Source organism: Leucoraja erinacea, chromosome 2 (genome assembly GCF_028641065.1).
Source record: "Leucoraja erinacea ecotype New England chromosome 2, Leri_hhj_1, whole genome shotgun sequence".
Classification (NCBI taxonomy): Eukaryota; Metazoa; Chordata; class Chondrichthyes; order Rajiformes; family Rajidae; genus Leucoraja; species Leucoraja erinaceus.
The window spans coordinates 88,899,513-88,911,959 of record NC_073378.1 but is presented as its reverse complement, the minus strand read 5'-3'; the positions used below and the strand labels follow the sequence as shown (position 1 = coordinate 88,911,959).

At 43.6% G+C, this 12,447-nt stretch overlaps 1 protein-coding gene across 1 annotated transcript in view; it reads left to right on the top strand.

Moving 5' to 3' along the window:
- Nucleotides 1-12,447, top strand: part of LOC129712275 (retinoic acid receptor beta-like) — a 424,460-nt gene that overhangs the window by 339,337 nt on the left and 72,676 nt on the right. The window contains 1 exon segment of the mRNA XM_055660575.1: nucleotides 8,254-8,292. Coding sequence (XP_055516550.1) covers nucleotides 8,254-8,292 — 39 coding nt within the window.

Genomic DNA, 12,447 nt, shown 5'->3' with positions numbered 1-12,447 from the left:
GAAGAGATTTAAAAGTTTCCCCCACCCACCCCCCGCCCCCCACACATACACATTTAAAAGCCCACTACAAACTATACCCTCAACGGGATAAAAAAAGACAGACTGCAGAGTGCAGAGGCCGCTGCGATGTCGGCCGCGCCGCCCACCCATCTCTATCTGCTGTGCATTCAGAAAAGCAGTCATCGGAGGATAGAAATGGAATGTTTGGATAAATGAGAAATAAAGAATCTGCCACATAAATAGAAGTAATCTCCAAATCAACTAGTAGAAAAAGGGAGACTTATAGGTAAGTGTACAAACTAGAAACAGGAGATTTGCTGTTGTAAAAATGCATTAAGTTGAAGCAAGATAGAGGAAGGGATGGAATTCATACCAGTTTTTTGCAGTTTAGCTCATTTTAAGACAGATGCCAAGGAGAAACTTGATAGCTGGAGAACTGAGTTTGGAACGTGGACAATGGGTTTGCTCTTTATGAAATTTAATCGTCAGAAATTTCTGCTCATATAGCATTGTGAATTGGACAAATAGTTCAGCAGTGAGAGACAGTGGATGGGTCAAGTGAGTTTGTGTAGGGGATAAATTGAGTGTAGTGAAGATTGTACAGGGTATTGCATTTTTGCACGATATTGTCAAAGGCCAACATGTAGATAGGAAAGAGGAGGGGGCCAAAGATCATTGGTATTCACAAGATTTTATGTGATAGGTTTAGAAAGCAAAACAATTGAAAGTCACTCCGTAATATCACTGGATTATGAAGAACAGGACCAGAATATTCTGGGCACTGGCAAAGTAGCACTGAAATTGTGTCAAAGCATGTGTCACGAAAGATGGGGAGGGATGGATTGTCATTATTACAGTCACATAGGATGTCATTAATTACATTAATAGAATCATCAAATCATAGATTAATGTAGCATGAAAATAGCCCTTCAGTCCAGCTGGCCATGCCAATCAAGATGCCCATTTGCCTATATTTGGCCCGCATCCCTCTAAACCTTTTCCATCTATGTACCTGTCAAAATGTCTTTTAAATGTTGCTATTATACACGTGTCAACCACTTCCTCTGGCAGCTTGTTCCATATCCCCACCACCCTCTGCGTGAAGAGGTTGCCCCTCAGATCACTTCTAAATCTTTCCCCTCTCGCACAAGAACAAGCACTTCAGCCCTCAATATCTGTGCCGAACATGATGCCAAGACCATGTCATTTCTACCTACCCATGTGCCTATCCAAAAGTCTATTAAATGCCACTATCATATCTGCCTCGCCCACCAACTCTGGCATCACTTTCCAGGCACTCACTACCCTCTGTGTAAAAAAAGTTGCCCTGCGCGACTCCTTTAAACTTTGCCCCTCTCACCTTAAAGCTGTGCCCTCTGGTATTTGATGTTTCCATCTCGGGAAAAACATTCAAACTGTCTACCCTATCTATGGCTCTCATCTTGACATCTTGAGCCTCTGGAGTGATCGATATCTGGCACATTGATAAATCTTATCCCTGGTGTGTTGTCTCTTTGAGCTGCATTTTTCTGTTGAGTCCCTCACTCTTGTATAGCAGCAAGGATGTGAGGAGCACCTATTGTTATTCTCATTGAACCTCAAGATCCCACAACTTTGCAGCAGAAATGGTACCCACATTGATATGATACTAGAAAACCCAAAGGATTAGTACAAAAATAAAATTCACAACCATTGCTCCAACTCTAACAAAGCTTATTCCAAGATTTTGTTGAATATCCACTGGTACATTTACTGCAGAGAAACCGTTTTTGCAGAGCCACTGAAGAAAGCAACTGTGTTACTGCAGCACTTGCTACCACAAAGCTCTTTCATCTCAGTTTCACTGGCAAGTTCAGGAAGCGGAGAAACCTGCGTACACCCAGTTAAGTTACTAACTGTTGTTAATACTGTTCTTAGTAAAGTTGCCAACCTGCCTTCCCCAACAAAGTTTCTTGCATGCACTTGGTTTAATGTAAACGCTGGTGGTTTGGCATTGAATCTATGGCATGTTGTCACCATTGAATACATTTCACTCCACTGCCATCTATTTCCAAAACCACCCACTTGTAGGAAGCAAGTGAAGAAGTGTAAAACTAAGAGCAATGGTGCAGAGTCAGCAAGAGGCCAATGGGGAGTTTACCCAGCGAATGTGGAACTTTCTACCCATGACACAGATAGTGGAGGTGGACGTATGGGGAAGATAGACATGTAATGGAAAGGAATAGAGGATGCTATTCCTGGACGGGGGTGTCATCCAGTTGGGTATGGCTTCCCAGCCTGCAGCTGTCTGTCTTTTCACTTCTTTCTTTTATTTTTAGTGTGTTAAAAAGTGTTTAGTTTGGAGGTCTATTCTTTTTTATGTGGGGGGTGGGGGGAAGGGGGAAACTGCTTTTCCTGGTCCCTACCTGGTCGGAGAGGCGGCTTTTCTCCGGGCAGCATCTTCGACCCGTCCTCGCGGCCTACCAACGGGTCTGGAGCGGCGTTTCCTGCGGGGACCGGCCAGAACCTCGGCGGAGGCGGAGGCACAGCGCTGGAGCGCTATCGCGGAGCGGGCGATGCCTTGCCCGGGTCGCCGTGCTGGAGCTCCGGAATGCTGAGACCACAGGTGAACATCGCGGAGCTGCGGGTTTGTGGAGCGGCCAGCCGCGGGCGGACTTTAACATCGGGAGCCTGGGATCTCTCGCCGAGATCGCCAGTGGTGGAGTTCCGTCCAGCGCAGCCTGTTGGCTTTGGAAGCCGCGGTCTCCGGTACAGAAGCGGCCGTTCCAGGTTTCCCATGCCGCTGTCAGGATTCTCCCGATGCCGGTGTGAGGATTCTCCCATCATCCGGCGAGAATAGCCTGAAACATCGGGCCTCCGTAAAGGCGACTGCGGAGGCCTCAATAGGCCCGACTATGGGTGGACAAGGGGATGGGGACTAGACTTTGTGCCTTCCCTCACAGTGGGAACCATTGTGGGGGGATGTTTTTATGTTTATTGTTAAATTCTTTAATGTTGTGTCTTATCTTTATTTGTGTGCTGCAATGGCAAGTCAAATTTCACTACACCAATTGGTGTATATGATAATAAATGTCCTTTGTATTCCTTTGTATTTGTATTGATAGAATTAATTGAAAAAAGCTGGAGGACAGCATAAATACTCAATGGCTGTTTCTGAGATGTGCACCCTATGCAATTACTTGTAATACAATGGTGGGGCCAGCGTTAAATTATGAACATTTATCTTCATCCAATGTTAGGGTCAGGCCTGTATTCACCCTTGTGCAACAGAAGCAAAACGCATCAGTCTAGTTCATTCTTTCCAGCATCAGTAATAAGGAACTACTGATCTCCCTCAGCCCCCTCTACTATGATTTTCAGGCTTTTAAAACCCAAGCTCAAAGCATCCTAATGACTGTTTACTAAATCACCTTACCTCTCTAAATGTTTTCATACCTGAAGCTGTATAATTCCATAGCTTTGCTTGCTCAAATGTAAAGGTGGCAACAAATAATAGATGAGATAAAGCGTCTGGAAAATGACACATATAGGACAAATATTTCAGGAACTATTTTGCTACTGCAGGCTTTGAACTATACAGCCTTTAGCAACTGGCTAATATTTTCATATTGCAAGAAGAAGAGAGAAATATGTTGATTCCCATGTGAATTATCTTGTCTCTTGAGGTTCTTGGTGAGAGTTCACAGGAGTGCAATATATAACAGTGTCCTGTGGACATTTTAAATTTGTGAATGGAAGGAGATAATTTGTGTTAATGTTAAACAAGCCAATAATAATAATACTAATACTAATAATAATAATAACAATAATATATTTTATTGTCATTGCACATATGTGCAACGAGATTTGGTATGCAGCTTCCATCCGATGTCATAACTTAAGCAACTAATAAAATTTAGATTTAGATACCCCGAGAAACATGATTTATAAAAAGAACAGTAAAAGAGTCTAAAGTGCAAATGTGTCCGTGCCGTGTCGATGTGCGACGTGACCATCTGAGGGAGACAGTTCATGGGGGTGGGGGGCACTCAGCAGGGCTGGTTCAGAGCAGCTATAGCTCTGGGGATGAAGCTGTTCCTGAGTCTGGAGGTGCAGGCGTACAAGGCCTTGTAAGGTCTGCCGGAAGGTAGGAGTTCGAACAGTCCATTATAAGGGTGTGAGGAGTCTTTGTAGATGTTGATGGCCTTCCTGAGACACCGTGTGTGGTAGATGCCCTCCAAGGCTGGTAGCTGTGTCCCAATAATCTTCTGCGCTCTGTGGACGACGCGCTGAAGAGCTCTCCTCTCCGCCTCCGTGCAGCTGAGATACCACACAGAGATGCCATATGTTAGTATGCTCTCTGTGGTGCAGCGGTAGAATGGAGATTGCATCATGCAAATTTAAGACTGAGATTAATGTGCCTTTTTGGCGGGGGGAATTTTTCTTTCTTAATGAAAGCCTAATGATGGGACAGTAAATTTTCATGTGAAAAAGTAATTGAATCTTGCCATGAATACTGGAAATCAGTTTATCACATCAAACTTCACGAATGTCAGCTGTATTATTTCACCATCAATGATTATTTTATCACAGAAGTGTGTCATAAAATTTGAAAACAATAAAGGAAAACCTGAAGCATTTACATAGTTATTTATAGTTATAGTCTGAAAAAGGGTTTCAACTCGAAACGTTGTCTATTTCCTCCACTCCGTAGATGCTGCCTCACCCGCTGAGTTTCTCCAGCATTTTTGTCTACCTTTGATTTTCCATCATCTGCAGTTCCTTCTTATACGTAGTTATTTACTTTGTTTACGGTACATTTGTCTTACATTCACATATTTTCTATTCTTTCCTTATACTTTTGGATTTTTAATTGATCAAAATGGTAATGTGTTTCTGAGGTGGCTCAGCTGCAGAAGGACAATCTGGGCAGCAATGTTTCACTATAATTCTGACCTCTTTTGTTGATTAATGTCTAAACAAATATGCATTTTTGCTCAAGAATCAGGTTTCAAAGAGAAGGAAGATTTCAACCATTTTTTTCAATAACTTCCTTGATTGAAAATTTAAGTTCACTATGAAGAGAGAGATAGCTCTCATAGTCATCTTGATTTATTCTTCGAACAACTAAAACAGCAAAGTGCTCTCACTGCAATTTTCAGGCATCATTTTTTCCCAAGATCAATAATAGTGGTGGGCAAATTGGTAACAAGGATGCGTTTGGATTTTACCGTATCAATTAGATGCAGAAAATAAATCAAGGAACAACTGGCTACCTTTCTTGATGAGATAGGGAAGTTCCCTCAATTCTGACCACCTCAGAAAGAAAACAAATAATTTGCAATTATGCGTTGTCTTTCATAACTTTAGTTATCTTCAAGAACTTTCCAGTCAATGGCTTTGTAGTGTACCTGTCTTTGCAATGTAGGGAATGCAGAAGCCAATTTACACATAGTAAGTCCTCAATGAATTATGAGAAAATTAGTTGCAGTGATGTTGGACGAGGGATAAACATTGGTCAAGTCACCAGAGAAATAGCACCCAAACAACCAGCAAAGGGAAATAGGTTTCTTGCTTCAAACACAGTCTTTCCCACTTTCCTAAGCTTTCTCAGCCGTATGTCATCCTACATTCTGTCTTAAAGTCCCTGAAGTGTGGCTTGAACTTGATGCAGTGGCAATGTTGCAATCTATTCAGGCAGTGGTGACATTGAAGTAGACTGCCATGGCACATGTCAACATTTACACTTTCTGCACATGACATCCACATGAAGTCTCCAAAAGAGACTAGCAATTAATTAGACATCCAGGTGTGGAGCTAAACTAACCATAATGTTGTTAGGAAATTTAAGGATAGAGATTTTCCACACTTCACCACATTGCTCTTCATGCACAGTGATTTATAGGTTTCCAGTAACTGAACCTCTGCTCCTGGAAAAACAAATGAACAAGATTTTGATTGATCACAATTTGTAAGTGTGTTTATGTTGTAGATTTCCACCCATTGAGACATTTTAGAAGAACATGGTTTATTATGTGTGCTGCAAGGTGGAGATTGCAGGCTTAAATTGTCATGTCTCATTAAACAAGTTTCGCAAGGGCAAAAGGGACGTGTAAATGTGCAGAAATTTGGGCCCTCACTCTTTTCATAATTATTTGGAAAGGCAGTTGAAAAAAATCATGCACCAGAATTTACAACTTGATTGCAAGCCATGCGATTCTCCACTGGGGATACAGTGCTGGAAGGTTTGTCTTGCAATAAAATACAAGAGCAAAAGACACTCTCAAAATCTTGACAACAGATTTAGATTACACCTTAAATTGGGCTTTTGAATGCAAAGTCCCAAATCTGCTGTCTGTTCTCTGCTGGTAGACACAAAATGCTGCAGTAACTCAGCGGGACAGGCACCATCTCTGGCTGAAGAAGGGTCTCGGCCCGAAACGTCACCCATTCCTTCTCTCCAGTGATGCTGCCTGTCCCGCTGAGTTACTCCAGCATTTTGTGTCTACCTTCAATTTAAACCAGCATCTGCAGTTCTTTCCTGGGAAGGGGAGGGGGGAGAGTGAGGGGGAGAGAGTGGAGGGGGGGGGGGAGAGGGGGGGGTGTAGAGGGGAGGGGAGGTGGAGAGGTGGGAGGGAGGGGGGAGAGAGAAAGTAGAAAGGGAGAGAGGGGGAAGAGGGGGGAGGGAAAGGGGAGAGAGAGTAGAGAGGAGAGAGGAGGAGGGGGAAGAGAAGGGGAGGGAGGGGACAGAGGGGAGAGGTGGAGGGGGTGAAGATGGGTATATGGGGATGGAGGGGGGTAGTGGGGAGGGGTGCAGAGGAGGAAGGGGAGGGAGAGATGAGGGGGAGGGATGGGAAGTGGGAGGGGGGAGAGAGGAGAAGGGGGGAGAAAAGGAGGGGGGAGAGATGGAGGGGGTTAGATGAGGAGGGGAGCCGGGTGAGAGAGGGTGTTGTGAAAAGCGGAGAGAGCCCGGGGAGAGAGAGAGAGAGAGAGAGCTCTAGTACAGGGCCCGACTAGTAAAAAGCTCTCGGCAGCTCTCGGGAAAGCCAAGCCGAGGCTGGCATGCGTTGACCTCGGAAGCACTTGGAAAGTCTCGGAATCGCCTTCGGAAGCCGTCGGCATCTGCAGAACAGAGCCCACTTGCTCGTTCTTTCTGCGTCTTTTGAAGAACCGGGGGAGGGGTGGGCGTGGAGGGTGTTGACATCACTCCTGGAAAACTGTGCCCAGCAGGCAGCGCGTTTAATCTAATTCAATTAAAAATTTTACATAGATTATATTATTCAAAAACAAGATTGAACAAATGTTATCCAAATATATCCCCCATTGGTGATAAATGTCTATCCCAAAACGCAACTGTAACACACTCCTTAGTCTCCTGCATAAAACTTTATAGATTTTGGAATGATATTTTAGAAATATTTACAAAATTATTCAAGACAAGAATGGAACCTAATACTGAAATGATTATATTTGGCGTAATGGAAGATGGGAATAAATTGAACACATCTCAAAATTTATTTTTTAACTATGGTTTAATAATAGCAAAAAAATTCATACTTAAATTTTGGAAAAATACATCAATACCAACGCTTAAAATGTGGATTGCAAGTATGTTGGACACCGCACATCTTGAGGAAATGCGATTCCTCCTAATAGATAAATCAGACCAATTCATAACGAGTTGGTCTCCATTTGTCGTCTTTTTGGAATCATATGGTGCAACACAATTGTAAAAACTACGACACAATTGTAAAAACTAACTGTTTCAGGACTGGACGAGGTTTGGTCAAGATTATAAACAATGATCTACTTACCTTTTTTAAAAAAAAATTTTTTATGTCTTATTCTCTTTTTTCTATTTTCTTTTTCTCAACTTTCTTCACTCATTCGTCTTTCTTCTATTTCTTCACACACTATATATCTCACGCTTTTCTATCCTTTACTATCTAATTTATTTTTCTTATTCTAATTTTTCTTTAATATAACAAAAAAAAAGAAGCTGTACATAAAATGTATTATGAAAATATATATTAGGCACTTTGGTGCCATATGATTGTACTTCAAATAAAATATTTAAAAAAAATTAAAAATTCTGCACAGCTTGCTGCGAGGAGCAAAGGCATTGTGACGTCATCCAGCTCGCTTCTGCACGTTAGATTTTAAAGATATGTCAGATTTGTGAACAATTTTACTAAAAAACTCTGGAAATAATGAATCAAATTTTCAGATGAAGGGACTTTTGAAATCATGAGGTAAATCTCTACCGGAATATGTAAAAATGTCACCGTTACCATGTCGGGTTTTCGAGGAGATGTGAATCAAAGAAAAAGTTCAGGCAAGCAAGCAAACAAGCAAACCCACAAGTAAACATCCAAGATCAGAGTTTTCTAATAATATAGATTTGTGAGACCACTTGTACACTAATGTGTCCCTTCTTGTTTAAGGAAGAATGTAATTGTCTTGGAAACAGCCCAGAGAAAGTTTTTAGATTAATAACTGGAAAAGGTGCGGTGTACTATGAGGAAATGTTGAACAGAATAGGCTTGTGTCTTCTGGTGTTTAGAAGAGTGAAAAGACTTTGATTAAAATATATAGGAACTTGAGCGGTCTTGGCACGGTGAATGTGGAGAGGATGTTTTATCTTAGCTAGAGGTAGGTGTGACGGTTTAAAAAATAAAGGAAAATCCAATTAATTCTGAGAAGAGGAGAAGCTATATCTCTGAGTCCGGAAGTGGCAGCGCTGCCTTAGCAGCTGCGCCTCGCCTGCAGTCCGTCTGTTCTTTCTTTTGTTGTTGTTTTCTTGTCCTGTTTTAGTTGGTTAATTTTAGTTATTATGTTGTGTGGGTGGGAGAAACTTGTTTTAGTCTTTTCCTTCGGGGGGGTGCGACTTTTCTTGTTAATCCCCCGTCTCCGTCTCCGTCTGCGCTGAGGCCTAATGGCGGAGCTGGCGGCCTCCAACTGGGACCGACCTCGAGGCTCCAGAGGCAGAGCCAGCCAGGACTTACCAACGTGAGGCTGACCGACATCAGGGCTGTGGCGGCGTTCCAGCGGCGGCCTGACTCGGGGCTGAGGCGGTATTCTTGCGGCGGTGGCCCTGCTCGGGGCTGTGGCGGCGTTCCGGCAAAGGCGACCCGATTTCGGAGGTTCGGCCGCGGGCCCAGTGGACGACATCATCAGGAGCTCGCAGGTCACAGGTTGGTGACCTGTTTTTCCAGTGCTCCCACGGCAACAGCTTCGTCCGCTGGACTGGAGAGCAGCAGCTTTGGCAGCTTCGACCACCCCGGGCTGCGGAGATTGAACCGGCCCGTTTGCGGAGCACGGTTGAGCCGCGGGACTTACTTACCATCACCTGGTGGGGTCACAACATCGGAGGCCTGGATCGCCTCAGCGCAGAGGGAGAACAAGGAGGGAAGAGACAAAGACTTAAGACTTTTGCCTTCCATCACAGTGAGGAGGTGCCTGGTGAACTCACTGTGGTGGATGTTAAATTTGTGTTTATTGTGTGTTTTGTTATTTTATTGTTTGTATGACTGCAGGCAACAAAATTTTGTTCAGACCGAAAGATCTGAATGACAATAAAGGATACTTTGATTTTGACTTTGACTTTGAGTTTTTGGAACACTTTCCTCAAACTGCGGTGAAAACATAATCTTTAATTATTTTTATGACAGTGTTGATAGATTTGTGATAAGCAAGAAGGAAAAGGTTCATGGGGTACGTAGGAATGTAATGTTATGATCCAATCAGCCATGATCTTATTGAATGGTAGAGGAGGCTCAGGTGGCAAATAGCCTATTTCTATTCCCAATTCTTTTTTTTTGTGTGTGTGAGCTCTAGTTTGGGGGGGGGGGGGGGGGGGGGGGGGTTTCTACCAGCTGGCATCAGCTTGCATTTACTTTCAATTGGTGACACTTTTGGAAGGATGATGGGACATTTTACATAAGGTGGAGGTATACATGGAAGGCCAGTTCTTTATTCACTATAGCTTTCCTGCCAGTTCCCTTGTTAGAGCAGCAGAAGGGTGGTAAATGTTAACATGGTGCAATAATTTGAACGAAATGCATGAATGATCAAGATTTCTATTTCTCTCAAAATTTAATTTTTACTGAACTCAATGAGAGTGAAAATTGGGGCTGATGTATGAACTATATTGCAGTAGATCGAACATGACCCCTAACAATTTAGACAAAAAAACCCATAATATCATTGAGATTTAAATGCAAAGTAAAATCAACATTTTTTGCCCTGAACTAGCTTTGGCAAATATTTAACCTTCAAATATTGTTTCTCCTACTGTGCATTTCTAACAATGACATACATTGGGCAAATCTTTCAATTTCTCAACATGCTGTCAACCCCAATCCCAATGCATTTCTCACAACTAAACCTCCTCACCAGCATGAGTTTCCATTGTGGACATGTGTGAATCCATGGACAGGCAGGGCCATGGTCAATCCTTGCTTCAGAATCTCATATCGGAGTGGGTATTGGTGAAAAATTCAACTATGAAATGCCAGATGTCTGTGTTTTCTTTGGACCAGCTATATGGAGATAGTTATATGTGGGCTCAAAGTGTTCTGAGAACAATATCCCAATTTTTGTATACAGGCCAGTTTTCATCCAGCAAATTGGCTTTAAATTTGTTTGAGTCACAATCAGAAATCCCAGCAAGAAAGCAGGACTTTTTCTTTCCCAGCTGGCCTGGCTTTTAGTCTACCTTGTTGTATACTGTGAAAGGCCATTCATTTGTCCTCAACTACACTCAGTGTGCTAACTCTAAGACAATGATCTAGAACTTGATCTGTGCCATTAAAGTGTGGTTGCTTGGCTTAGCTCAGTGATCGTTTTAGCGGTAGATTTATTGCATCATAATTGGGTAGAACCAGGGGCCCTAGAGGCTGGTCACTGCTGTTTGTCCATTTAACACTCTCTATTGCGTACCCTGCATCACACAAATGCAAATACCACCAGTGTCAATATGGAGAGGGAGGTGGCAAAAATGTGCCCATTTGGCGCTTGTGTTGGTTTGGATGTTCAGAGATTGGAGGAGGGTGGTGAAGTAGCTAGATTTCAGAACTGGAGTCGCAATATCACCGGGTGGCACCGGACATGGCAGCCTCGCCAACAGCCTGTCTCGTCTTTTTGTTGTTTTTAGTCTGTTTTTACTTGTATGTTTTAGTGTATCTTTAGTTTTGTATTAAGTGGAGGTGGGTGGGGTTGGGGGAATTTTTTTAAATCTCTTCCCTCGACCGAGATGCAACTTTTTCCATATCGTATCTCCGTCATCACTGCAGCCTTAACATCGTGAAGCTGGCGTCCCTTTGTTAGGGATCGACTTTGGGAGCTCCAACCACAGGAGTTTCGACCGCCCCGATTGCTGGAGCCTCGATCGCTCCTATGTGGGGGCTTCGATTGCCGACTGCGGGAGCTTTGACCACCCCGACTGCGGATGTGTCGATTGCCTCAACTGCAAGAGAAAAGAAGGAAAGAAGGTATAAGTTATTTGCCTTCCATCACAGTGGGGAAGTGAGGTCGCCAAGAAAGATGAACGTGCTGTGCCTGCACTGGTGAGGACTCGGAGGGAGTGCCATGAGTACAGTAATCTCGGTGTTTTGTGGGAACATGGCTCCATGAGGACATCCCAGAGTCTAGTGCGAGTGTGGACGGCTCTCTGACTGTTTTGGCTGACAGGGACTGCAGAGAGAATGAGAGCAGTCGATACAAAGTGAGCATCTGGTCACATCAAAGTGAAGGTGCGTGTGTGTGGTTCGGACATTGAACTGATTGTAATTGTAATTGTAATTGTAAATCTTTATTGTCATTTCCTGAGTATTCGCATACTCAGAGGAAACAAAAAAACGTTTCTCAACCAGTGTCCATTCAGTTTTCGTTACAAAATAAATAGCAATTAAAATTAAAATACATGTCATGAACAATTTAACCCTCTAATAACATTCAATAACATTCAACAGCCGTTCCGACCGGCAGCGGCACAACAGTGGCTCTGCTGCAGTGTGGGGGGTTTGTGCGCGATACTTGGCAGGGGGGAAAGTTCATTTAACAGTCTTATAGCCTGTGGGAAGAAGCTGAGGAGCATCCTGCTGGTTTTGCAGCTGATGCTCCTGTACCTCTTCCCAGATGGGAGGATGGTGAAAAAGTCATGCGATGGGTGGGTAAGGGTCTTTGATGATGGAGATGGCTCTGTTGATGCATCTCTTCTTGTATATGTCCAGCAGGAAGGGGAGTGGAGCACCAATAATCCTGCTTGCGGTCTTCACTATCCTGTCCAGTTGGTGCCGTTCGTACGCCTTGCAGCTCCCGAACCAGGAAGTGATGCCGTATGTCAGTGTGCTCTCGACAGTCCCCCTGTAAAAAGTCCGTAGATGTGTGGTGGGGAGGCCTGCTTTCCGTAGTCTTCGGAGGGGGTGAAGTCGCTGCTGGGCTCTCTTGACCAGAGCTGTGGTGTTG